At 49.4% G+C, this 26,885-nt stretch overlaps 3 protein-coding genes across 15 annotated transcripts in view; 2 read left to right on the top strand and 1 right to left on the bottom strand.

Moving 5' to 3' along the window:
• Positions 1-2,841, bottom strand: part of ARNT (aryl hydrocarbon receptor nuclear translocator) — a 49,074-nt gene extending 46,233 nt beyond the window's left edge. For 4 of the 6 annotated variants that reach the window (XM_075907775.2, XM_075907777.2, XM_075907779.2 and 1 more), the window contains exon 1: positions 2,651-2,811. In XM_075907775.2, the coding sequence (XP_075763890.2) occupies positions 2,651-2,672 (22 nt within the window). In that variant the 5' untranslated portion in view covers positions 2,673-2,811. Of the gene's footprint in view, positions 1-2,650 lie in introns of all 6 variants that reach the window. The other 2 variants (XM_075907776.2, XM_075907778.2) reach the window with 2 other exon arrangements.
• Positions 2,842-9,470: 6,629 nt separating this feature from the next.
• Positions 9,471-23,967, top strand: CTXND2 (cortexin domain containing 2). 2 transcript variants are annotated; one of them, XM_075907474.2, is made up of 2 exons: positions 9,471-9,575; positions 23,739-23,967. In XM_075907474.2, the coding sequence occupies exon 2, from the start codon at positions 23,793-23,795 to the stop codon at positions 23,964-23,966; it is 174 nt and encodes a 57-aa protein (XP_075763589.1). In that variant the 5' UTR covers positions 9,471-9,575; positions 23,739-23,792; the 3' UTR covers position 23,967. The 2 variants fall into 2 exon arrangements, with proteins under 2 accessions (XP_075763589.1, XP_025044965.1); XM_025189180.3 differs by having other exon boundaries at positions 9,474-9,571.
• A 90-nt stretch (positions 23,968-24,057) lies between these two features.
• Positions 24,058-26,885, top strand: part of SETDB1 (SET domain bifurcated histone lysine methyltransferase 1) — a 31,257-nt gene continuing 28,429 nt past the window's right edge. For 3 of the 7 annotated variants that reach the window (XM_075907467.2, XM_075907466.2, XM_075907465.2), the window contains exons 1-2: positions 24,508-24,528; positions 26,334-26,550. In XM_075907467.2, the coding sequence (XP_075763582.2) occupies positions 26,339-26,550 (212 nt within the window). In that variant the 5' untranslated portion in view covers positions 24,508-24,528; positions 26,334-26,338. Of the gene's footprint in view, positions 24,189-24,507; positions 24,529-24,955; positions 25,113-25,979; positions 26,230-26,333; positions 26,551-26,885 lie in introns of those variants that run through there. The other 4 variants (XM_075907472.2, XM_075907469.2, XM_075907470.2 and 1 more) reach the window with 4 other exon arrangements.

The following is a 26,885-nucleotide window of genomic DNA, read 5'->3' as shown; positions in this document are numbered from 1 at the left end:
GTATACAATGCATAATTACTCAGAGTAAATACCTTTTCCTGTTTAGAGAATCAAGCTATTATTGGTGTGTTTGTCAAACTGTAGCCATGAAGTTATAAATGAGGATGGAAAACTTGTTCTTTTGACATGTGAATTCAGCAATGTTTAAAGAGTGTCTCGAATGCTAAATATCATCCAACTCAGCAGATGAAGTTGCATAAACATTTTGTCATGTGTGAACAATACAAAATACTCATTAGTGTACTTACTTTTCAGATCACAGAAGTATTATTGTACTACAAAATCTGGTTTACTTTATGAAGTGTTTCCTCCCCCCCAGCTTTACTGCACCAGGCAATGGATTTAACTACATCTCTTTTGCTCTTGAAATTGCAAGAGAAACTTCAACACTAAAAACAAACAAACAAAAACACCAAAAAAAAAAAAACCCACCACCCTGGCAGACAAGAAGGGAGCAATCTCTTTTATAAAGCTCCAGTCCTGTCAACACCTACATGCTTAACTTTTTTTATGTTGAGGAGCTTCTTTGATTTGTGAAGCACATGTGTTTGCAGGATTGGGGGGTAGGGAGGTCTAAGTTTCAATCTGTTGCCCTATTCTGACCAAATGGCAACACAAGCGTCAATGATTCAAACAAGGGGAACTGACTTCAGTATGTTGTAGAATTTCAGTTCTTTACATGTGAAACCACAACCACGTATTTCTAGACGTCAGCGCTGCACCCTAGCCTCAAGATCACCACAAGCTAAAGACCCAAGGTGCTTTCTCAATGTTGAAAGCCACAAAAGGTTACTATACCAAATTATGTTTAGCTAGAATGAAAATTTCATCCTTCAAAATTCTGTTTAACAATATTTGATGAATGTGAACCGCTCTCACAGCCCAAGACCTAATCAGCCTCAAGCCACAAATGAATATACAGAAAACACCACAATTCAAAGAACACAAGCAGAGGTCAAAATTCGAATCCGCTACAACACTGTAAATCCACAATAACTCTACTGGCATCAGGGAAGTTACATCAGATATACACCAAAACAAATGAGAAAGTTTTAGCCAGAAACTTATGAGGCATGAAAGATTCAATTATAATCAGCAAGGATCAGAAATACCAGATTTCCCCCACACACCCATAAAAAAGAGCTCCTGTGTTAGGCAGAGTTTAGAAAGTTAAAAGCACACTAGCACTGCCTCTCTTGCCTATGTACATTATCAGTTTTGCCTGTCAATCAGTTCAGAAGAGATGAAATGGGATATTGTTTTTATTGCCATGAATTACAGTTTGCAGTGCCCTCATAGTTTAAGCAATTAATAACAGTAGATTTTATTTCTTGCCAGGGCAAAAACAAATCAACATATGTGCAGAAAGAACACCCCAATGTAAGCCATTAAAATAACAATTTTTTTTAAGATAATTTTCTGGAGTGCACTTACTGCATGCCAGCCAGCAATGAATTCACAGAGATGGGAAAGAGACCTATCAAAACAGACTGGGCTGTTTGCATGTGTGCGACCTTGAAGGGAAGCAGGGTCTACTTCGAAACAAGCTAGCCAGCAACATAATCCAACAAGGAGTAAAAAGCAGCAGGAAAAAATTGGGGGGAGGGATTCACTGGGAAGGGGTTGGTCCAACCCCACCTCATGCATTACTGTTAAAGGCTCCAGCCAAGCCTCCCCTCTAAGCTTAAATATGACACCCACCGCAACCCTCTGCCTAGAACAGGGTTTCACCATAACATTTCAAAAAGGTTGCCAAGTGTCTCTGCCCCCCCCCCTTGTTGAATTGCCTTGGGTCACCAAGTCTTCCTGAATTGTCAAAATGGGACCCCATCTGGCCTAGAGAATCTGACCTCCGCCACCTTGAATTCAGTCCATCCATCCACAGCACTCCTCCACCCACTCCTTCCCACAGCCTCCCCTTCCCCTGCTTTCCCTCCCCCAGCCTCCACACCCCTCCCTATACACCTCTCCCAGCACTCCCACCAGACACCCCTCCTCCAAGACACCTCCCCCCAGCACTCTCCCAGCCACCTCCTCCCAGCCACCCTTTCTCCAGCCACTTCCTGTACCCCGCTCTCCCCAGACCCCCCTGCTCTCCCCCTAGACGCCACATCCCCTCCCCCAACCCTCCCAGACATCCCCCAGGCCTCCCCCTAGACACCGCCCCTCGCCCCAAGCCTGCCCCCCCCCAGCCAGGCCCCTCTCCCCAGCCGCCCCCCCCCCAGCCTGGCCTCTCTCCCCAGCCGCCCCCCCCCCAGCCTGGCCTCTCTCCCCCCCGCCCCCCCCCTCAGCCTGGCCCCTCTCCCCAGCCGCCTCCCCCCCCCCCAGCCTGGCCCCTCTCCCCAGCCCCCCCCCGCCCCCCCCCAGCCTGGCCCCTCTCCCCAGCCGCCCCCCCCCTCAGCCTGGCCTCTCTCCCCAGCCTGGCCCCTCCCCCCCGCCCCCCCCAGCCTGGCCCCTCTCTGGCCCCCCCCCCCCCCCAGCCGGCCCCTCTCCCCAGCCTGGCCCCTCCCCCCCCCCCCAGCCGGCCCCTCTCCCCAGCCTGGCCCCTCTCCCCCCCCCCAGCCGGCCCACACCGCCCTCGCCCTTCCCCCGTGAGCTGCCCGGGGCCCGGCTCTCCAAGCCCCCCCGCGCCCCGGGGCCCCGCACTCACCCGGGTTGGCGGCGGCTGCCATCGCCCCGGGCCGCCCCCCCTCGCTCGCTCGGTCCCGCCGCCACGTCCAAGATGGCGGCGCAGAAAATCCCTCCCCGTTGCGGCGTAGCCGAGCCTGCCCGCGCCGCGTCCGGGGGCCCCGCTCCCTGGCCCGTCCCCATTGGGCAGGGAGGGGAAAGGGGCGGGGCCACCTGGAGCCTCGGGGAGGCTGCCTCCGCACGCGCCTCCCCAGCCCCGCCCGCGAGGGGGCGTGGCCAGAGGGGGGACGATTTAAAGGGCGAGTTTGTTGTCAGGGTGCGTGGTTGGGTGACGTCACCGGAGTGGTGGAGGAAGGATTTAAAGGGACAGGAGCCCGGTTTTTTTTCTTGGGGCGGGCGGTTGTGCTGAGCCTGGGGCTAAGCCCCCCCCACCTGGGGCTGAGTTCTTTCCCCCACCTGGGGATCATGTGCTTCCCCTACACACACATCTGGGACTGAGCCTATATACCCCCCACCTGGATAATGTGCTACCCCCCCCCCCGCGCACATCTGGGACTGAGCCTATATACCCCCCACCTGGATCATGTGCTACCCCCCCTCCCACGCACATCTGGGACTGAGCCTATTTACTCCCCCACCTGGATAATGTGCTACCCCCCCCCCCGCGCACATCTGGGACTGAGCCTATATACCCCCCACCTGGATCATGTGCTACCCCTCCCTCCGCGCACATCTGGGACTGAGCCTATATACCCCCCACCTGGATCATGTGCTACCCCTCCCTCCGCGCACATCTGGGACTGAGCCTATATACCCCCCACCTGGATCATGTGCTACCCCTCCCTCCGCGCACATCTGGGGCTGAGCCTATATACCCCCCACCTGGATCATGTGCTACCCCCCCCCCTCCGTGCACATCTGGGGCTGAACCCATACCCCCACCTGGATCATGTGCTTCCCTGCCCCTGGAGGCTTAGCCAATACCCTCCCGCACCTGGGGATCATGTACTTTCCCGCTTACCCAGAGCAGCGCTCTCTCCCCTCCCCGCCATACACTTCCCCTCCTCTCGTCCTATAATCTGGGACTCGGTGCTTGCAAACCCTCACATACCCAGGAGGGACTGGGCTGACCCAGGCAAGGATGTGACAACCCTTTCTGTGGATGACCTTGCAACAGGCTGCTTTTAGTGGAGGGCTCCAGCATGGGAATTCTCAGCTCTTAGCGAGTCTGCTGGGGCCTGGATTTGTTGCCTACCCAGGTCCATTTCTTTGGTTTTAAGTTTTGGAGAGATTTATCTCCATTATTCTGCCAGGTTTTCCCCCGACAGCCAGGGAGCTAATATTGCCAGTGGCGGTTGCAATTTTTGAGTGAGGCGGCAAGGGGCAGACCTTCAGTGATGGGAGAGTGTTTTTATTTTGGAAAATGAACCCTTAACTTCCTTGGCCTTATAAATTATTAACATCAATTACATGAGCCTGGGTCATGAGGAGGAAATTGGCTCCCCCGGGGCTTTTGCAAGTGAGGTTATTTTTAACTCCACCTTTGGTTAATGCAAAAGAAATAAGCCTTCCATTTCTGTAGCGTCTTCTGCACTCCCCAAACACTGTATGGGCTATGGCCTCAACCCTGCAAATTAAACTTTGCAACACAAAAGAAGGCAAGTGTAAGAGGGATGAGGCACTTGCAGCAAACATGGTTCCTTGCAGTGATGTGCAAAAACAGATGCACCCGGCCACACAAACCTGCAAATCCCAGAAGGCCAGACCTGTCTATTCCATGACCCACAGCCTCTACATCAGCTCTGGGGCTCATGACGGTCTTTCCAGCTCACAGACTCACCGTGTCGTCAAGGTTTCTCACATACTCCGGTGCCCTGCTACCTCATTCCAGTAGCATTTACTTTTTCACAGCTGTGCCGCCAGTAGCCAGGGGCACTGAAAAATCAGCACCTCCTCAACTTGTTCTTGCCTTTCTCCACCTTTCATCCAACACTTCCCGTGTACAGAGGCTGTGGGGGGTCCAGGAACAGTGGGACAGTGCCTTGTGGATGGCTGATCTCCCTTCCCAGATAAGAGTAGAGACCCAGGCACTCAAGGTCCTTTCTAGGTGCTCGTTCGGTGAAAAGCCAGCTCTGAAATATCCCACTCACCAGAGTACAGACTTACCCAGTTGGTTAGGTGTCTCATTCGGTTTTGTTTGCGTTCCTCCAAAACATTGGGTATTGTTATATTATCAGATCTGACAGACCTATTGTCTGTTCCGGGTGCTGTCTGTACCTCCCTGCATAAAGGAGCTAACCCGGCTTCCAATAAAGTCCACCCCAAATCTGCCGTGGACTTCAAGGGAGGCAGAATCGGAACCAAGATATTTAGGGCTCACTTCCTCTGGACCCGATCCAGTGCCCATTCAGGTCAATGGGAGTCTTCACATGCACATCAGTGGGTGATGGATTAGGCCCCAGAATAGTCCATTACGGAGATTCTTGCACTTTTCTATGAAGCTGCTGGTACTGGCCATTGTTGGAGATAGGACACGGTCTGAGGAGGGCAACTGGTCTGATATGATGCAGCAATTCCAACATAGGGCACCAGCATTAGCTGTGTCTGTTTAATCTGCTGTGGTCTGGTCCAGTGGTTAGGGTATCAGTTTGGGAGGCCTAATACCAGCTCAGCTGTGTCACCTTTGTGTCCCTTCCCCGCCTTTGTCCATTCAGGCTGTAAGCTCTTTGGGGCAGGGCCTGTCTCACCTCTCACCATGAGGATGTGGTACCACGAAGTTCCAATCTGGGCAGCGGCGGGGGGAGGGGGGCTGCCAAGTCCTGAATAAACCTGAGATTTTCTTGCTGCCACTTTCTTCTGCTCTCTGAAAGGTTCTCAGTGAAACACGGCAGGTCAGGTCAGAGAAGGCGGGGGAACTGTTCTTGCTCCGTCCCTGGAGTTGGCCTTCCCTATGCTCGGGATGTTTCTGAGGGTGTTTGTCCCTGTTGGCTACAAGTGACCTTTGCTTCTGCTTATCCAGTAAGGTTTATGTAATCATTTTATCTAGCAGAGTTCATCTAATCTGATCCCCTGTTGGGGACCTGGCTTGACTCTGGATTACACTGGGGACGTCTCCCACATGGATGTGATAAAAATGGCCTTGGCTAGGCAGGGCTTGGTTTCGCACGAGTTCTGATCCTCTCTGTGAAGGGTATCAATGCTCTCCACAAAGCCTCTCTCCAGAACTGCTCCTCACCCCCCGTTCAGTCCCAACATCCTTTTTGCGTCTGGATCGGGAAAGAGGAGGTTTACGACGGGAGCCTGTTCCCATGGCGTTGCTACAGCGGCCTTTTCCACAGCTCCTGCTGCAGGACTTTAAAAAGGACGTCCGATGCCGGGGGTGTACGGAATGAAGGGCATTTCTTCCTGGCACCTCAGCTGGGGATCGAATTATGGGGTGGAGCATGAGGCTGCCGTCTCGTTTTCATTCTCGCCGGCACGATGGCAGCTGCCATTCTTATTTCCATAAGTACCACATCTCCGTTTGTCCCCATGATAAACTAGACATGGTCAAAATCTGCCTCCCTCCTCCCCCCCCCCCCGGCAAAAAAAGATCCCATTGAAAAATGGGTTTAAGCAAACATGATTTTTTTCCACTGGAAAACAGCATTTTTAGGCCGAATTTCAGTTCCAACTTCAAAAAGTGTTCAAAATTGGCCATTTTTGGCTTTGCTCCCTGTGACCGGGACCCTGGTAACTGTGTAGCTTAGGCAACCAGGGGCTCTCTGAAGGAGAGGACCCTGGAGTGTGAGCCAAGTGGACAACAACTACCCCCGCTAGGGGGGCTCAGTGACAGGGGTGGCCCGTCCATATAGGCGAACTAGGCGGTCGCCTAGGGCACCAAGTTAAATGGGGCGCCAAATGGTGGTGAAATATCATTGAGGGATTTGGGGGTGGGGGCGCCAATTGCATAGTTTGCCTAGAGCTCCGGTTGCTGGTAGCTAGTCTAGGGCCACCCCTGCATCAGAGACTAATATGGGCACTGCCGGAGGGTAGTGTCCCAAAGAGGATGCTATGAGCGGGAGAAAGAGGGGAGATACCACCAGAGGGAAGGCACCCAGCTGGCAAGAAAGAGCTAATTCCCAGGACAGATGGCTGGTGGCGCTGTGGTGGTGAGTTGGCCCTCTCACACATGGACTATCCCAGGGTTTATAAGAGAACTAGATAAATTCATGGAGGTTAAGTCCATTAATGGCTATTAGCCAGGATGGGTAAGGAGTGGTGTCACCGGCCTCTGTTTGTCACAGGGTGGAGATGGATGGCAGGAGAGAGATCGCTTGATCATTCCCTGTTTGGTTCACTCCTTCTGGGGCACCTGGCACTGGCCACTGTCAGCAGACAAGGTTCTGGGCTAGATGGATCTTTGATCTGACCCAGTATGGCCGTTCTTATGTTCTTACAACCAGGTTACCAAGGAAGAGTGTGGATCTATTCATCAAAGCTTTAGGCTACGTCTAGACTGGCATGATTTTCCGCAAATGCTTTTAACGGAAAAGTTTTCCGTTAAAAGCATTTGCGGAAAAGAGCATCTAGATTGGCACGGATGCTTTTCCGCAAGCGTCCGTGCCAATCTAGACGCGCTTTTGCACAAAAAAGCCCAGATCGTCATTTTCACGATCGGGGCTTTTTTGCACAAAATAAATCTCAGCTGTCTACACTGGCCCTTTTGCACAAAAGCTTTGACACAAAAGGACTTTTGCCCGAACGGGAGCAGCATAGTATTTCCACAAGAAGCACTGATATCTTACATGAGATCGTCAGTGTTCTTGCAGAAATTCAAGTGGACAGGTAGACAGCTGGCAAGTTTTTCTGCAAAAGCAGCTGCTTTTGCGGAAAAACTTGTCAGTCTAGACACAGCCCTGGTGTTTATAAGATCATGTGTATCTCTAGAATAATATCACTGCCTTTTTAACTCTGGTTATTTTACCATTTGTATACCTTTCCGTATATCTCAATAAAAGTCTTCACAGCTCCATTTTGTGTCCCTGAGCATCCTTGTCGTATATCCGAGGGTCTTCTGGGACAAGAACCTTGTAATGTTCAGATCAGATGAATTGGTGAGCTGTCAAAGCTCCTTCCCCACTCTGGCACAATAAATTCAGAAGTGGGGGTCTGCAAAAGTACCCCAAAACCTTATCTTTCCTGGCTTTGGTAAAAAAAAAAAACTCCTCCCCCCCCAAAAAAAAATCTTAACAACCTAGATTTTGGGGATAAAAACTCCACTGCCACCACCCTAGTAATGATAAGAATATCAGGGGAGAGATCACTTGGGAAATCTCACCCCTAAAGTACAATCCAGGACACACAAATTAGCCAATACCAGGTAAAGAAAAGAGAACTTTTATTATCACCACAATATTCCTGTTGCAAGCATAGTGACTGGATGGTAGAGTCACAAAGTAATATACTCGGGAGGAATTCCACCATGGGCCAAAACTTAGTTGCAAAAGAGAGGAAAACCCCGTTTTTAAAGCACAGACATCACATCCCATTTCCCAAACCATTAAACAATACAACGGATTTATCTAAACTTTACCCTGCTTACAGGCAATGAAGAGCCTTTTCTTGGAGGGAGACATCCTGTCTGTGTCCCTCAGTAGCTGGAGAGAAAAACCAAAAATTCCTTTGTCCCAGTTTGAAATTCCTACCTACATCGCTATTGGCCAACTCTACCTGGGTTAGGTGTAGTTAACCCCTTAGTCCCTAGGTGGCTGGCTAACCCTCATGATCATGACACAAGCCTATAACCAACGTTATCTAAAACTGTGAGTCATGACCCCCTTGTAATGGGATCAGCAGGGCTGGTTTGCATGTGATGAGCCTAGGCTGAAGCCTGATCCCCAGGGCCAAAGTCGGAGGGTTTAAACTCTGGGTGCTGGGAATCTGGTGACAGCCCCCACTCCCCCCGCCTGTGGCTGAAGCCTCTGAGATTCAGCTTTGTACCCCTGCCCAGAGCTGCGGGGCCAGGGCTGCCAACAAAGGGGGCAGTTGTCATGGGGCAATTTAAAAGGGTCCAGGGCTATAGGCTGCTGCTCATGACCCAGCCCTTTAAATTGCTGCTGGAGCCTTGCGTGGCACAGTCCGGGCAGGGCTGAGGGCTAGCCAGAGGAGGCATAGTGCGGTCCATGCAGCCTGGCTGCCCTCTAGCCCTGCCCATTTTGCCCGGAGCCCCCCTTCCAGACAGGGCGTGGCAAAGTCTGTCCCAGCCTGGGGTGGTGCTCAGACTTTAGTCCCCTCACCCGGGTCAGTGGGGCTTGGGTGGGCTCAGATGGGGGTCATGTAGTAATTTTTGTTGCCGGAAAGGGCTCGTGGTGCGGTGAAGTTGGAGAAACCCAGATCTAAAATAAGGACACGAACCTCCTTACATCAGACAACGGAAGCTTCAGCTCCCATTGGGAGCAATGAGAGTTGAGGGTTCTCCGCGTTACACAGATCCAGGCGTTAAAGGCCAATCCAGCAACGAGTCCTTCCCAGGAATAGCTGAAATAAACAGGACTGTGTTTAGAATGAAGGGTCAGGTCTCTGGTTGGGGTCTCCAACAAGATGAGAGCACCTCCTACCGAGCAATCAGTTAAAACACCCACGGGCTAGTGAGACTCTGGTTTGCGCCATGTGCCCTGTGCCCAGCAATTTTCATCCCGCTGCTGAAAGTCAGTTGTGGAAATATTTTCTTGACGACCTGGGCTATAATTTCATCTGCGGGGGATCATTTTGCTCTCATTACTGGGAGTGCCTGAAACTTGATGCCGTCACATTTCTGAAGTATTTATGAAGCTTCTGTAACAGCAAACACAGCAAGGAGTTAGGGAGAGCAAAAGAGTCACAGCCTCAGCCAGACTGCGAAGGGTAAGGAAAGCGTCGCACCATGGGGCAGAGGATGGGAGCTGTTGAAAGATCCTTTGGGGTAGGTAAGGAATGTCCAGAGGTCAATAAAATCCAGACGTGTGAAGGTAACAGGTTGTCAATATTATGTAACACTTAGAAAAATCTTTATACTGTGTGTAACTTTCTGTGAATTATATTTCTGTACATGCTATTTCTTGTGTGTCTATATATGCTAAAATATTATAGTGCATGTGATATAATTGAGCGCTCTAGCCTCATACATACTCATCTATCTTGCAAGTGACATATTAATGGCTACTAAACTTTTAAAAACCCTATTGACTTTTCACCATCAATGCTGTTTGCTTACACTTTTGGGGGAGGCACATTTATTCAATTTGGACAATAGAAGGAGGCAGCTTAGTTTCACTTTCTGTTTTTAGTCAGTTTCACTTTCTGGCTTAGCCAGAAGCCCCTGCATTTCTGTTTCCTGCACTTGCTGGTAAGATTCTGAGGAGTGGTTTTTCACCAAATTGTTTACTACATAGAAAATAGAACTTCTGTGTTCAGAATAGAATTTAAAACAAAATGAAGCCTATTCTTTTTCTTACATAAGAACATAAGAACGGCTGTACTGGGTCAGACCAAAGGTCCTTCTAGCCCAGTATCCTGTCTACGAACAGTGGCCAGCACCAGGTGCCCCAGAGAGGGTGGACCGAAGACAATGATCAAGCAATTTGTCTCCTGCCATCTCTCTCCAGCCTCTGACAAACAGAGGCCAAGGACACCATTTTATCCCCTGGCTAATAACCTTTTATGGACTTAACCTCCATGAAATTATTTAGCTTCTCTTTAAACTCTATTATAGTCCTAGCCTTCACAGCCTCCTCTGGCAAGGAGTTCCACAGGTTGACTACACACTGTGTGAAGAAGAACTTTCTTTTATTCGTTTTAAACCTGATACCCATTAATTTCATTTGGTGTCCTCTAGTTCTTCTATTTAGGGAACTAATAAATAACTTTTCTTTATCCGCCCTCTCCACACCACTCATGATTTTATATACCTCTATCATATCCCCCCTCAGTCTCCTCTTTTCTAAACTGAAAAGTCCCAGTCGCTTTAACCTCTCTTCATATGGGACCCGTTCCAAACCCCTAATCATTTTAGTTGCCCTTTTCTGAACCCTTTCCAAGGCCAAAATATCTTTTTTTCTTATTCCTAGGGTTACCAGATGGCTTAAAAAAAAATACCAGACACACTTGATCTCAGATCGGGGTGGAGGGGGACCAGCCAAGAGGGGAGCGGGGCTGGCCAGGAGGAGGTCAGGGGGGCAGGAAGGGGTTGGGGGGGAGCAGGAATTGGGGAAACCAGCTGTGAGCGTGTCTACCAACCAGGCAATACGCAACTACGTACCAATACTCAGAATAATAAAACTAACTTAATTAGAAAATACTGGACATTTATATGTCCAGTATTTTCTTAATTTGTTTCCCAGACAGAAAGCTCAAATACCAGACTGGTTCAAAACCGGACACCTGGCAACCCTACTTATTCCACCTAAATTTGGGGGCCTCGATGGTGTGACAGTCTCTAAAAACTTAAAAAACAACAAATAGTCTGGTAGCACTTTCAAGACTAACAAAACAGGTAGATGGTATCATGAGCTTTTGTGGGCACAGCCCACTTCTTCAGATGACTGCAGAATTAAAACAATGTCGCTTCGAGCACTGCTCAGAATTAATGTACAAACTCTCAAAGCAACACATTTAATCAGCAGCTGAAATGACTGAGCCTTGGTCTACACTTAAAAGTTTTATTGGCATAGCTTTGTCCGGAGTGTGGGGAAAAAAATCAAAGCTCAAATGACATGGCTATAGTGGCAGAAACCCTATTGTGTACAGTTATTCTGTCAGCAAAGTACTTTTGGCAGCATAGCTTATTTCATTTGGGGACCTGCTTTAGGTATCCTAGTGAGATAAATAGAAAGGAACATAAACACTGTCAAATCAAGTGTAAAAATGTAATAAGAAAAGCAAAAAAAGATTTTGAGGAACAGCTAGCCAAAAACTCTCAAAGAAATAACAAAATGTTTTTTAAGCACATTAGAAGCAGGAAGCCTGCTAAAAACCCTGTGGGTCCCCTAGACGATCGAGATATAAAAGGAGCAATCAAGGACGATCAAGCCATTGCGGAGAAACTAAATGATTTCTTTGCTTCAGTCTTCACGGCTGAGGACGTTAGGGAGATTCCCAAATCTGCACCGTCCTTTGTGGGTGATGAATCTGAGGAACTGTCCCGGATTGAAGTGTCATTAGAGGAGGTTTTGGAACAAGTAGAAAAACTTAATGTTAACAAATCTCTGGGACCAGATAGCATTCATCCAAGGGTTCTAAAAGAACTCAAATGGGAAATTGCTAAACTATTATCTGTGGTTTGTAACCTATCCGATAAATCGGATTCTGTACCTAATGACTGGAAGGTAGCCAACGTGACACCAATATTTAAAAAGGGCTCTCGAGGCGATCCTGGCAATTACAGACCGGTAAGTCTAACTTCAGTACTGGGCAAATTAGTTGAAACAATAGTAAAGAATAAAATTGTGAGGCATGAAGAAGAACATAATTTGTTGGACAAAAGTCAACATGGTTTCTGTAAAGGGAAATCATGTCTTACTAATCTATTAGAGTTCTTTGAAGGGGTTAACAAACATGCTGACAAGGGGGATCCAGTAGATATAGTATACTTAGATTTTCAGAAAGCCTTTGACAAGGTTCCTCACCAAAGGCTCTTGTGTAAATTACATGGCCATGGGATAAGAGGGAAGGTCCTTTCTTGGACTGAGAATTGGTTAAAAGACAGGAAACAAAGGGTAGGAATAAATGGTCAATTTTCAGAATAGAGAGGGGTAATTAGTGGTGTCCCCCAAGGGTCAGTCCTGGGATCAATCCTTTTCAACTTATTCATAAATGATCTGGAGAAAGGGGTAAGCAGTGAGGTGGTAAAGTTTGCAGATGATACCAAAGGCTGTGTCTAGACTTCATGCCTCTCTCATCAGAGGCATGTAGATTAGACACATAGGCAAAGGCAAATGAAGCGGCGATTTAAATGATCGCGGCTTCATTTAAATTTACATGGCTGCCGCGCTGAGCCGACAAACAGCTGATCAGCTGTTTGTCCGCTCAGCGCGCTAGTCTGGATGCTCCCCTGCCGACATCAAAGCCCTTTGTCGGCAGCTCCGTTATTCCTCGTGGGATGATATTTTGGCCTTGGAAAGGGTTCAGAAAAGGGCAACTAAAATGATTAGGGATTTGGAACAGGTCCCATATGAAGGGAGGTTAAAGCGACTGGGACTTTTCAGTTTAGAAAAGAGGAGGCTGAGGGGGGATATGATAGAGGTATATAAAATCATGAGTGGTATGGAGAGGGCGGATAAAGAAAAGTTATTTATTAGTTCCCATAATAGAAGAACTAGAGGACACCAAATTAAATTAATGGGTAGCAGGTTTAAAACGAATAAAAGGAAGTTCTTCTTCACACAGCGTGTAGTCAACCTGTGGAACTCCTTGCCAGAGGAGGTTGTGAAGGCTAGGACTATAACAGAGTTTAAAGAGAAGCTAGATAATTTCATGGAGGCTAGGCCCATAAAAGGCTATTAGCCAGGGGATAGAAATGGTGTCCCTGTCCTCTGTTTGTCAGAGGCTGGAGAAGGATGGCAGGAGACAAATTGCTTGATCATTGTCTTCGGTCCACCCTCTTTGGGGCACCTGGTGTTGGCCACTGTCAGCAGACAGGCTAGTGGGCTAGATGGACCTTTGGTCTGACCCAGTACAGCCATTCTTATGTTCTTATATAGTGGCAAAGGAAATGTTTTGCCTGTATAAATTATCTTGCTAAGGCAAACCCCTTTTTTGTATAGACAAACGCTAAGATTGTGCAGTGAACGTTTACAGTCTGTTTTGTTGGAGAGCTCTGAATTAATTGCTAAAAATTGCTCTGCTATGGAAAGAGGCATCTTTTAAAATCAAACTTATATTTTCATGATCGCTGCCAGGCTGAGACGTCTCATGCCATGTTCTTGTTAAATCACATACTCGGGGATTGCAGAAATGCCCAGTTGTTATTGTGAATCCATCAGGCAGTAAAGTACATCTGTGTCTCTATGAACCTAATAGTATGATATGCACAGCAGCAGAGCATGTTCTATCCACATAAAAGATTAATAGACTGGAAGGGCAGAAGGAACCATTAGATAGATCATCTAGTCAGACCTCTTGTCGCACAGGTCAGAACTTCTGTACTGAAAGCAATGACTCATGCCTGACAAAATAGCTCTGCCAGAAAGGCATCCAGACTTGTTCTGAAGACACTGAGACACAGAGAATCCACTGCTTCCCTTTGTAGTTTGTCCCGGGGGGGGGGGGGGGGGAGGTAATCAATTGTGCTCCTTATTCGTAATTTGAATTTGTTTGGCTTGAACAAGCCAGTTTATAAGAGTGCGTTATAAGTTAAGAATATAGAAAGAATCTGTAATTAAGATTCAATCATCTTTAGATATAAAATCCAGGCCATAAAAGCAAACATGGGCAGTGGATGAAGGCCCAGGTGAGGAAGGAAAGCTGAAGCCCCACCCACTCTGCCCGAAGCCACACCCCTTCCCCAGAGACCATGCCCCTTTGCCCCTTCAGCAATCTCCTCTCCCCAGATAAGAGCCAGGCTGCCCACCCCCACCACCCATGAAAACCAGCTCCATCCATTGTTCATATGTGCATTTCGCAGGTGCGCTGCGCACATGTGTAACCACCACCAGGAGAATTTGAACCTGGGGCCTCTGAAGCTTAGTACAGGGGCCTCTATCCCCTGAGCTAAAAGCCAGCTCGCTCTCAGCCCACGCTGAAGAGGTGTCTTGTTCTTAGCAGTTGATCCACACTAGGGCCATGTCTATACTGTGCTCTCTTGTGCAAGAAAATATGCAAATGAGACAAAGTGGTGACTATCATAGAATACTAGGACTGGAAGGGACCTCGAGAGTCATTGAGTCCAGTCCCCTGCCCTCATGGCAGGACCAAATACTGTCTAGACCATCCTTGATAGACATTTATCTAACCTGCTCCTAAATATCTCCAGAGATGGGGATTCCACAACCTCCCTGGGCAATTTATTCCAGTGTTTGACTACCTTGACAGTTAGGAACTTTTTCCTAATGTCCAACCTAAACCTCCCTTGCTGCAGTTTAAGCCCACTGCTTCTTCTTCTACCCTCAGAGGCCAAGATGAACAAGTTTTCTCCCTCCTCCTTGTGACACTCTTTTAGATACCTGAAAACTGCTATCATGTTCCCCCTCAATCTTCTCTTTTCTAAACTAAACAAACCCAGTTCTTTCAGCCTTCCTTCATAGGTCATGTTCTCTAGACCTTTAATCATTCTTGTTGCTCTTCTCTGGACCCTCTCCAACTTCTCCACATCTTTCTTGAAATGCGGTGCCCAGAACTGGACACAATACTCCAACTGAGGCCTAACCAGCGCAGAGTAGAGCGGAAGAACGACTTCCCGTGTCTTGCTCACAACACACCTGTTAATACATCCCAGAATCATGTTTGCTTTTTTTGCAACAGCATTACACTGCTGACTCATATTCAACTTTGTGGTCCACATAACCCCTAGATCCCTTTCTGCCATACTCCTTCCTAGACAGTCGCTTCCCATTCTATATGTGTGAAACTGATTGTTCCTTCCTAAGTGGAGCACTTCGCATTTGTCTTTATTAAACTTCATCCTGTTTACCTCAGACCATTTCTCCAATTTGTCCAGATAATTTTGAATTATGACCCTATCCTCCAGAGCAGTCGCAACCCCTCCCTGCTTGGTATCATCTGCAAACTTAATTAGTGTACTTTCTATGCCAGTATCTAAATCGTTGATGAAGATATTTAACAGAGCCGGTCCCAAAACAGACCCCTCCGGAACCCCACTTGTTATACTTTCCAGCAGGATTGAGAACCATTAATAACTACTCTCTGAGTATGGTTATCCAGCCAGTTATGCACCCACCTTATAGTAGCCGCATCTAAGTTGTATTTGCCTAGTTTATTGATAAGAATATCATGTGAGACCTTATCAAATGCCTTACTAAAGTCTAGGTATACCACATCCACCGCTTCTCCCTTATCCACAAGACTCGTTATCCTATCAAAGAAAGCTATCAGATTGGTTTGACATGATTTGTTCTTTACAAATCCATGCTGGCTGTTCCCTATCACCTTATCATCTTCCATGTGTTTGCAGATTATTTCCTTAATTACTTGCTCCATTATCTTTCCTTGTACAGAAGTTAAACTGACTGGTCTGTAGCTTCCTGGGTTGTTTTTATTTCCTTGTTTATAGATAGGCACTATATTTGCTCTTTTCCAATCTCCTGGAATCTCTCCTGTCTTCCATAATTTTCCAAAGATGATAGCTAGAGGCTCAGATACCTCCTCTATCAGCTCCTTGAGTATTCTAGGATGCATTTCATCAGGTCCTGGTGGACTTGCAGGCATCTAACTTTTCTAGGTGATTTTTAACTTGTTCTTTTTTTTTAGTTTATCTTCTAAACCTACCCCCTTCCCACTAGCATTCACTATGTTAGTCATTCCTTCAGACTTCTTGGTGAAGACCGAAACAAAGAAGTCATTAAGCATCTCTGCCATTTCCAAGTTTCTTGTTACTGTTTCTCTCTCCTCACTGACCAGTGGGCCTTACCCTGTCCTTGGTCTTCCTCTTGCTTCTAACGTACTTATAAAAAGTCTTCTTGTTTCCCTTTATTCCCATAGCTAGTTCGAGTTCATTTTGTGCCTTTGCCTTTCGAATCTTGCCCCTGCGTTCCTGTTTTGTTTGCCTATATTCATCCTTTGTAATTTGTCCTACTTTCCATTTTTATATGACTCCTTTATTTTTAGATCATGCAAGATCTCGTGGTTAAGCCAAGGTGGTCTTTTACCATATTTTCTATCTTTCTGATGCAGCGGAATAGTTTGCTTTTGGGCCCTTAACAGTGTCGCTTTGAAACACTGCCAACTCTCCTCAGTTGTTTTTCCCCTCAGTCTTGATTCCCATGGGACCTTACCTATCAGCTCTCTTAGCTTACCTCAGCTTACCTCTTATTGCAGCACTTCATTTGCATAGTTAATGAGCTATGATTTTGCGCAAGGGGCTTTTGCGCAAAAAAGAGATGTCTACATGGCTCCTTTTTGTGCAAAAACCCCCTCTTGCGCAAGAGCTGCTCTGCCTGAAAAAAAGCGACAGAACGGCTCTTGCACAAGAGTGGGTTTTTGCGCAAAAAGGAGCTGTGCAGATGGCTCCTTTTTGCGCAAAAGCCCCTTGCGCAAAAATGGCAGCTCATTAAGTATGCAAATGCGGCGCAGCGCTATTCACCACTTTGCCTCATTTGCATATGTTCTTGCGCAAGAGAGCACAATATAGACATAGCCTAGGTGTGTGGGTTACACCTGCATTCACATAGGGTGCTTTTCAATAAAGAGACAGCTTTCAGGCTTGCTGTTAACAATCTGCTCTGCTCTATTTTCCATTCTCTGACCACAGACACATCCAACTTCCCGTTAAGCATGCTGAATGATGGTATTTAACAGGCATTTCTTGTACAGAGAAGTACTATAATGAAAACTGCCACTAGAGGACATGCAAAATCCTATAGGCTATGTTCTTGAACGTGCTCAGGCCAGGACTACATATAAAAAAAATAATAGGTTGACCTAGCTACATCACTCGGCGCTGTGAAAAATTTCCCAATGCAATGTAGTTAGCTTGGGCAGCTAGGTCAGCGGAAGACTATTACTCCTCAGAAAGGTGGGGCTGCCTCCATTGATGGAAAAACACCTTCTGGCAATGGAGGAAGTGTCTACACCATAGCGTGCGGGTGGCACAGCTGTGCTGCTGTAGTGTAGACACATCCTTAGCGTCGGCCTGGTGCTGTTCCGTTAAAGACAAAGGAGCAAAGTTAAGCCAATGTTAGGTGCTGTAGGAGCACAGAGCAGACTGCTGACAATTCCATCCAGTCTGCACATTAAAGGACGGCAGCGTAATGGATGTGATGCAGCTGCATTACGGTAGATGAACCAACCTGAAGCAAAGCAATTGAAATAAAATGTGCTAGGCATGGTAAGGACGAGTCCTCGTGGTCTCAGCCCTCTCTAGCAGTGAATAGAGGTTTGAAAAGGTGAAAGGAGCTGCCGCTATTGCATTGCTGGAAATAGATCTTTACCGTGAAACCCTCATTTATCTCATTGTCTCGTGATGAACATTTTTCTCCCCCTGAATTGGCCTGGATGCCCTATTCCTCCTCCTGGGAGCAGGGTTGTCCCATGGGGGATGTGGGGACTGGGGCAATCCCTCTCCCCCCCCCCCAGGACAACTCTCCTGCAGGGCTCGCCTTGCCCCTGCTCCCAGGCAGGTCCATCCTGTTCATGGGGGGGGGGCTCCTGGCAGCCACCTCAACTATCCTATGGATGGGCCTGCTGCGGAGAGGCAGCAAGGGTCACCCCGCCCCCCTGCACTCACCACGGCAGCAGGAGCCAGAGCGGCCCAGCAGCCTGCTCTGCTTGGCCCTGCTGCCCTCTCCCAGCCCGCTGTGCCTCGTTTCTACGTGGCGGCGAGAAGCGGAGCACCATGCGGCCGGAGCACTCTGCTTCCTGCTGCCACGGAGAAGCTGTCTGCAGTGGGCTGAGAGGGCAGTGGGGCAGAGCAGAACAGGCTGACGGGTGGCTCCGGCTACCACTGCGGAGAGTGCAGGAGGGTCAGGGTGACCCCTGCTGCCACCCGATGCCAGGCCCGTCCATAGGACAGTTGAGGTGTCTGCCGTGGGGGCTTGCCAAAGCAGAGGGCCTGAGGTGGCCGCCTCGAACTATCCTATGGACAGGATGGCTCTGCCTGGGATGTCTGATGGCTAAGGCTCTGGTCTCCACATTGAAAATATAGGTGGCGGGGGGAGGGGGGGTCTAATCTTAGCTCTGCTTCTCCTGTGACCTGGGGCAAGCCACTTGAACTCAGATCTGCAGGGGTCTTTAAGTGCCTGACCCCTCTGATTTCAATGGGACTTTGGCACCTAAGTAACCTCGAGGACCTGGGCCTCCATTTCCCCTCTGCCCTTGGTCTCAGGCTTTGAGCTCTTTGGGACAGGAACTCTCTCCCCAGGGATCTGTGTTGCTCTATGCAAATCATGATCTGCAACAAAGCTGCAAAGGCAAAAGTAGCCCTGATGTTATAAATCAGTCATCTCCTGACAGCATGGCTGAGCTGTGGATTTCTTAGTTAGGGGCTGGTTGTTTACCCACACTCCTCCTGAGTCCAACTTCCCTTAGCAAAGGACCTCCGTGTTCTTTTGCTTTGTTTCGCTGGCAAGATTTTGATCTTTTTACACTTAGGCGCTGGGCAAACTCTTTACCCTGGGGCTGGAGAGGTAGAAAGGCACAACCAACAAAAACCAACCAACCCCCACACACAGCCTGCCGTAGCATGGCCAACCCCCACACACAGCCTGCCATAGCATGGCCAACCCCCACACACAGCCTGCCGTAGCATGGCCAACCCCCACACACAGCCTGCTGCAGCATGGACATTGGAAGTCACAGTTATGATCTGGATGCAGAATGACCACATCTAGTTCATGAACTACTCTTCTGCCCTTCATTTGACATGACCGCAATAGGCATCACTATGGGGAGCCGATGAAATGAAGATGGCTAAACAAAAGGGAGCAAAAAACCAGGGAAATTGCGCATTTTTGCCATCCAAAGCTGCTGGAGGCATATGTGTTTGGAGGAAAACCAAGGCGGCATCTCTGATCTTTGTCCACATCTGTAGCCGTTTCACGCTGCGCACGGCTGCAATCGAAGGCATCAGAATTTCCACTGTAAAAATCTTTCCGCTGTTTATGCCACTCGAGCAACATAACCAAGCCTAAAAGAGGATGGAAACAGCCCCTTGAGAGTCCTTCCTCAAAGCAGGGGGCTCCCCAGCTGGTGGGCAGCCACTACAAGGGTCCTGCACTGGCCTCTGGTGAGGGGGATGAATTGTGGTGTAGCCAGAGCTCAATGCATTGTGGCTAAGCTCCGCTTCTCAGGATGGTGGAACGTAAGTTAGAGCAGCTGTAGGACTGGGCAAGCCCAACATGTGTGGAGTGCAATTCTGGGATGTATTAGCAGGAGTGTTGTAAGTAAGACACAGGAAGTCATTCTTCCGCTCTACTCTGCACTGATTAGGCCTCAATTGGAGCATTGTGTCCGATTCTGGCACCACATTTCAGGAAAGATGTGCATGGAGAAAGTCCAGAGACGAGCAACAAAAATGATTAAAAATCTAGAAAACTTGACCTATGGGGGAAGTCTGAAGGAATTGGGCTTGTTTAATCTGGAAAAGAGAAGACTGAGAGGGGACATAACAGCTGCTTTCAAGTACGTAAAAGGTTGTTACAAGGAGGAAAGAGAAAAATTGTCTTCTTTAACCTCTGAGGACAGGACAATAAGCCATGGGCTTAAATTGCAGCATGAGCAGTTTAGGATGGACATTAGGAAATGTCAGGGTGGTTAAACACTGGAACAATGTGCCTAGGGAGGTTGTGGAATCTCCATTATTGGAGATTTTAAAGAGCAAGTCAGACAAACACCTGTCAGGGATGGTCTAGAAGAGAGTACTTAGTCCCGCCCACTATGCTGGCAACAAGTTCCTCTAGCCAATCCCTTAAGCCACTCATGTGCCTCCAATCTCTCCAGACTCACTGACTTTATGGTGCTCACAAGAAAATGGCTAATTATGGGCAGGCCAAGGGGCAGTCATGATAAGGTAGCAGGAGAGGACGGGTGGACCAGTAGTTAAGATGCTGCTGGCCTGGGAGAGCTGGGTTCTGTAACACAGGTGACCTCTGTGACACTTCACCAGCTGCATCAGACTTCACTGGAACAGTCACTTACACCAGTGGTCCCCAACGCAGTGCCCGTGGGCGCCATGGCGCCCGCCGGGACATTTCTGTGCGCCCACCGAGAGATCGGGACTGGTCCCATCCCCAGGCATGCAGTGCAAGGGCTTTGCTGGCCCCTGGGCACGCGGCGTATGAGCGGCGCCGACCTGGGCGCCCGGTGAAGGCGCAACGCCGGCCCCAGCCCCGGCCCCGGGCCCACAGCACGTGGGCAGCGCATGGGCTGTGCCGGCCCCAAGCACGCGACGTATGGGTGTACCCACCCCTGGGCGCTTGGCTCCCCACCCCTGAGCAGCGCTGGCCCCGAGCACGCGGCATATGGGTGGCCCCGCCCCTAGGTGTGAGGTACAGGAGCGGTGGCAGCCCTGGGAGTGTGGCGCATGGGTGGCGCTGGCACCGGGTGCGCAGCGTACGGGTGGCCCCGCCCCCGGGTGTGTATGCGGCCCCACCCCCGGGCCCATGTGTGGCCCCTCCCCTGGGTGCCCAGTGCGTGAGTGGCCCTGCCTCCGGGCGCCCGGCAGTCCCAAAAGGTTGGGGACTACTGACTTACACGATTTCCTTCTCTGCCACCTGCTGGTTCATCAGGGAACTGTAACAGGAAATTAAGTTTTGTGGGCCTCAGTCTATCCCCAGTGTGACGGGTGTCCACCCTGCACAGCCAGCACCCCAGCTGTCAATATCTCCTCCTTTCAGACAGATGAACATTAACAAGGATCTAAGAGTCCAGGGCCTCATGAAACTTCAGTTCAAGACCGTGCGCTGCTACAGAATCTCTGTGCGACCATGGGCCACTCCCTTAATCACTCCGTGCCTCAATTGTCCAGCTGCAAAACATGGTTTATAGCCTTACCTCCCACTAATGTCATGAGGATAAATATATTATAGACTGTGAGATGCTCAGCTACTGCAGTAAAGGGAGACCTATTATTATCTGCAGGGCAGTAGTGTGTGTGGTGGGGAGAAGGAAAGTCACGGATCAGGACCCCTTTGTGCTAGGTGCTGTACAAACACAGAACAGTCTCAAAAAGCTTGCCACCTTGTTCACTTTTTAGCAGGTTTGGCAAAGATGACAGGGACTGAGAGGCTCTGGCGTCTGAGTGACCCCTTTGGTTGTAGTCCTCCTAGAACAGATTTGAGGGTGGGAGGAATTAGGGATGCATTTCCTGCTGCTGACCCTCCTAGATATGTTCTCTGGATAAACAGAGGACTCCAAAATTTCTGAGACAGTCAAACTTTCACCACTTCTAGTCTATACAGGTTCTTACAGCTTGCTCATCGCTGTAGCATCTCAGCGCCTTTCAGGAGTGCACTAAGCAACGTTATTACACATCTGAAACAGTGAAAATACACCAGTAGTGAAATCACATGGGAAACTACTCACCGCACCAGACATAGCCCTGGGCACATGCTTTGAGCATGAACGATCCAAAAGCCAGCAGCCAAGTATTTTCAGTGTCTCCTGGAACTAAACTACAACAGGATACAAACAAGTGACTGTAAATAAACGGAAATCTGTCATCTTGATGATGTGTCAGGTCACTTATCCAAAGTATTCCTGTGGCCCGCATCACATCGCAGCAAGCACTTCATCCTCTTTAATGCCGGTATTTTCACAGCACTCCTTGGAAAAGCTATTATTCTCATGTGGAATGGAGACACAGACACAGGCATGCTGAGGCTGCTAAAGAGCTTGTCTACCAGATCAGACCTCCCACAAAACACAGCTGCCCTTCTTACACTCCTTAGCTCAGTGGTTACATGGCCAATGCTTGCCTGAATCAGAGAAGGGACATGATCGCAGGTCTCTCCCCTTTGAGATGAGTGCCCTACCCAGTGGGTTAATGGTACTTTCTCAAGCCCCACTCTTGAAGCTGGTCCACTCTGTAAATATGGAGAAATAAACATGACTTGAGCCAGAGAAAGTGACTATGTCTCAGTGTTTAGGGAAATGGGGGAGTCAGGCCTCTCTCAGCGGTACTCAGTACATAACCAATATGTTGTGACATGTCTCTCACATGGAACATACTGGGGTTGACGGGCCAAAGGAAGCGCTTGATAAGTTTATGGAGGAAATTATCTGAGAAGTTACATACAATGACATATGGCCCATCCACAACAGCTGTTCACAACTATCTCCCATGGCAGAAGAGGGGACGCTAGAGGGGGAGGCTTCTAAGTTACTAGAGAAATTTTCCCTCCAGTCAGATTGGCAGAGATGCTAGAGGGCTTTTTTCCTTCCCTCTGTGCTGTGGGGCACAGGACACTTCCCAGAACAAATGGTGGCTTTTCTCTAACTTGAATTTTCTAAATCAAGTTTTGAGGACTTCAGTAACTCAGCCGGTGATTATGGGCCTACTACAGGACTGAATAGGTGAGATTCTGTGGCCTGTGCATAGGGTCAGAATAGATAATCATGTGGGTCCCTTTTGGCTTTAAAGTCTTTGAACCTATGAGCAGCAAACTCTAGCATTTTCTGTCCTCTGCAGGTAATGCAAACTTCCTAATTTCATAGGTGAGCTCTTTGGGCCAGTGACTAGGTTGTTTACAACGCCAAGCACCATAGAGACTTAATTGGAACCCACAGGTGCAATTGTAATCACCTCCCTGCAGATTTGAAACCGGGCTCTCTAGAGTTTAGTGTAGGAGCCGCTACAGCTTAAGCTATAGAGCCAGCTGGCTCTAATCTTAGGCTGTAGAGCTCACTCATTCTTTTCTCTCACTATAAGTGGTCTAAATGCCACTACATGGGACAGTGAACCACACACACGAGGGCCGTGTCTACACTGGCAAGTTATTCCAGAAAATCAGCCGCTTTTCCGGAAAAACTTGCCAGCTGTCTACACTGGCCGCTTGAATTTCCGGAAAAGCACTGACGATCTAATGTAAAATCATCAGTGCTTTTCCGGAAAAACTATGCTGCTCCCATTTGGACAAAAGTCTTTTTCTGGAAAACTGTTCTGGAAAACGGCCAGTGTAGGCAGCACAGTAGTGTTTTCCGCAAAAAAGCCCCAATCGCGAAAATGACGATCGGGGCTTTTTTGCAGAAACGTGCGTCTAGATTGGCCACGGACACTTTTCTGGAAAAAGTGCTTTTCCAGAAAAGCGTCCTGCCAATCTAGACACACTTTTCTGAAAATGCTTTTAACGGAAAACTTTTCCGTTAAAAGCATTTCCGGAAAATCATGCCAGTGTAGATGTAGCCTAGGTGTATGGGTTACACAATCACAATATAAATTATGCACAAAAATAATGATTTCCATCTCAAACTCTGCTGTGCAGGTGATGGACGTGCCAGAGCTCAGAGGACAGAGCAGGGTGTGAAGGCGGAGCCCTATGGAGAGTCCGACAGTGCAGCCGTACGTCGATGTGGACAAGGGGTTTGCCATTGGGTTTGTCATCCTGATGTGCGTTTTCTTGATGGCCATGATCGTGAGGTGCGCCAAGCTGATTGTGGACCCATACAGCGCCATCCCCACCTCCACTTGGGAGGAAGAGCAGATCAATTGACTGACAATAAATAGGAGGAAAACTGGCTAATCAGTTCCTTGTGGGTGACTCTTTTGCCTCTTGTGGTCCCTGTAATCCCCCACCCCTGCACAGATAATGAAGATTCTGTAGCTTAAATTGTGCATTTGTCAGATTCTAACACTATTGATAATACCTGGTATCTTCCATCTAAGGATCTCAAAGCACTTGACAATTAATTCAGCTTCATAAGACTTTGGGGAGGTAAGTGAATATACTAAACTCCTTGTGTCAAAGTGTCCATGGCCAAACCAGGAACAGAAGTTAGGAGTCTTGACTCTCCTTATCTCCTTGACTCTCCTTGACTCCCCTTAGATTCTCCTAATCCTAATGCCTTATTGAGGAAGACAGGAGTAGCCATCTGGGCTGGCTGGCTCCGACAGCAAGCTGGAGTAGGAGATGGTTGCTTACGCCAAGCGGCCATCTCTACCGGAGCAAGAAAGTGAGCGCAGACCTGCCCACTCTGGTTTTCCTGCACATAGTCACGTGTGTACGATTGGAATGAGGGGCAGGATGTTTCTCTCCTGTGACATCTCAGCACAGGGTGAGTTCCTCAGCAAGATTTGAACGCTGAGCGCCAAGCCTCAGCCCACCAGTGCAGCGCCTGTCCCTCAGGCAGGGCTGCAAGAAAGCAGCAGTAGTAGGCTGTTATCCCCCACCCACGCGAGCCCAGCACTAGCCTCGTGGCCCATGTCAGGCAGCTACAGCCTCAGCTCAGAGGCTAGTGCCCAGGAAGCCCCTGTGAAGTGCGCAGAGTTGTGGCAGGGGGAGCCCGCACTCCTGGCGTCCATTCCCGGCTCTGCCACTGACTCGCTCTGTGACCTCGGGCAAGGCACCTCCCCGCTGTCCCTTTAAGATCTGCCGCAGCGCCCTTAACGATGTGTTCTCCCGGCGCATGCGCACGGACCCACACAGCCTGACGGACCCCTGGCCCTTTAAGAGTATATCCCAGAGGCACGCTGGGCGCATGCGCAATATCCAGCGGTGGGCTCGTGCCCCGCTCTCAAGCAGAGCTCACTTGTGCCTCGCGGGCTACCGTCACCGGAAGTGCTGAGAGGTTCCATCCGGTCTGCCCGCAGCCAACGGCTGCTCCTCAGAAACAGCCCCACCCCCCGGGCCCGGGGAGAGGTGAGGAATGTGGGCTCGGGGAACATGGGAGCGGGGGGGGGCAATGGGGGGCACAGATAGAGGGGGGCTCTGGGGGAGGGGGGGGAAGGGGCAGTTGGGGTACAGATTGAGGGGGGCTCTGGGGGAGGGGCAATGGGGGGCTCTGGGGGAGGGGCAATTGGGGTACAGATTGAGGGGGGCTCTGGGGGAGGGGAGGGGCAATGGGGAAGGGGCAGTTGGGGTACAGATAGAGGGGGGCTTGGGGGGGGGAGGGGCAATGGGGGGCTCTGGGGGAGGGGCAATTGGGGTACAGATTGAGGGGGGCTCTGGGGGAGGGGAGGGGCAATGGGGAAGGGGCAGTTGGGGTACAGATAGAGGGGGGCTCTGGGGGAGGGAGGGGCAATGGGGGGCTCTGGGGGAAGGGCAATTGGGGTCCAGATTGAGGGGGCCCTCTGAGGGAGGGGCAATGAGGAAGGGGCAGTTGGGGTACAGATAGAGGGGCAATGAGGAAGGGGCAGTTGGGGTACAGATAGAGGGGGGCTCTGGGGGAGGGGCAATGGGGGGCTCTGGGGGAGGGGCAATTGGGGCCCAGATTGAGGGGGCCCTCTGAGGGAGGGGCAATGGGGAAGGGGCAGTTGGGGTACAGATAGAGGGAGGCTCTGGGGGAGGGGCAATGGGAGGTTCTGGGGGAGGGGCAATTGGGGTACAGATTGAGGAGGCCCTCTGAGGGAGGGGCAATGGGGGCGCACAGATAGAAGGGGGCCTCTAGGGGCTACACGCGGCACGGGGTCCGACCTAGCTGGCATTTAAAAATGGCGCCGGCCGGCTTTATGCAAATGAAGCCCGGGAAATTCAAATCCCGGGCTTCATTTGCAACTCCGTATGACTACATTACCACCCCCTAGTTCGAACTAGGGGGGTAGTGTAGACATACCCATAGAGAGAGCAGGGAACCAACTTTTAAGCTAGCTTTCCACATGTATTGGCTCCCACCTGCTGCTCCCAAGGATCTGGACCGGGAGCCGCATGTAACCATTTGTGTAACTGATAAGCTCATGCTTACCTGTTACCCATGTAAACAGTTACACTCTTACATCCAAAATGTCCATATGCTTATGAGGTCTTATACTGCAGTCAGGTTGGTTAGAGTGGTACAATACTTATGCTGACATACACTGTGTGTGACCAGAGCCTTGGAAGCTTGCATGTTGTCACATATTTCTTTTATTGCTTTGGTTTTAGCAAAAATGGATTCTCAGGAAGTAACAGAGTTGCAGCAAGAAGTGATAGAGGAGTTGGGGATCTCTATGGAGGAGCTCCAGCAATTCATTGATGAGGAGCTGGAGAAGTTTGAGAGTGTGAAACAGAGGAAACAGCAGCTGGAAGAGCTGGAAAAGAGTGTGGAACAGAAAGAAGCAGAAGTGGCATATGTTGACCAGCTCTTTGATGATGCTTCAAGGTAGGTATACTTGCAGTGGCAACTTTGTGTTGAAGAGAGAGCTAGTGGAGGTAGCAAAGAGAATTCTAGAAGAGGGAACTGGGCATTAGGATTCTCAGGTTCTATTTCCATCTCTACCACTGACTTGCTGGACGATGTGTAGGCAAGTTTCATGCACTCAGATTCTTAGAAGTACTCATTAAGCGCGTGCACTTTGGTAGCTGTTTCGTGTAGTGGCTTTGAGTCCTTCGGGTTAGTTTGTCCAACCCCTAATTCTGGTTTGCTTACTTGGGCAAACTCGCAGTTCTGCTTAGTGGTGATAATGGCCACAATTGCTGAGTAACCCCTTAAAGTAG

This window comes from Pelodiscus sinensis, chromosome 22, assembly GCF_052426305.1.
Source record: "Pelodiscus sinensis isolate ZL-2025 chromosome 22, ASM5242630v1, whole genome shotgun sequence".
Classification (NCBI taxonomy): Eukaryota; Metazoa; Chordata; order Testudines; family Trionychidae; genus Pelodiscus; species Pelodiscus sinensis.
The sequence above is the reverse complement of the archived record's forward strand: the minus strand, read 5'-3'. Positions and strand labels throughout refer to the sequence as shown.

What these genes read in the sequence shown, in the direction of transcription:
- CTXND2 (XM_075907474.2), top strand. Translation starts at nt 23,793, where the DNA reads ATGGAGAGTCCGACAGTGCAGCCGTACGTCGATGTGGACAAGGGGTTT.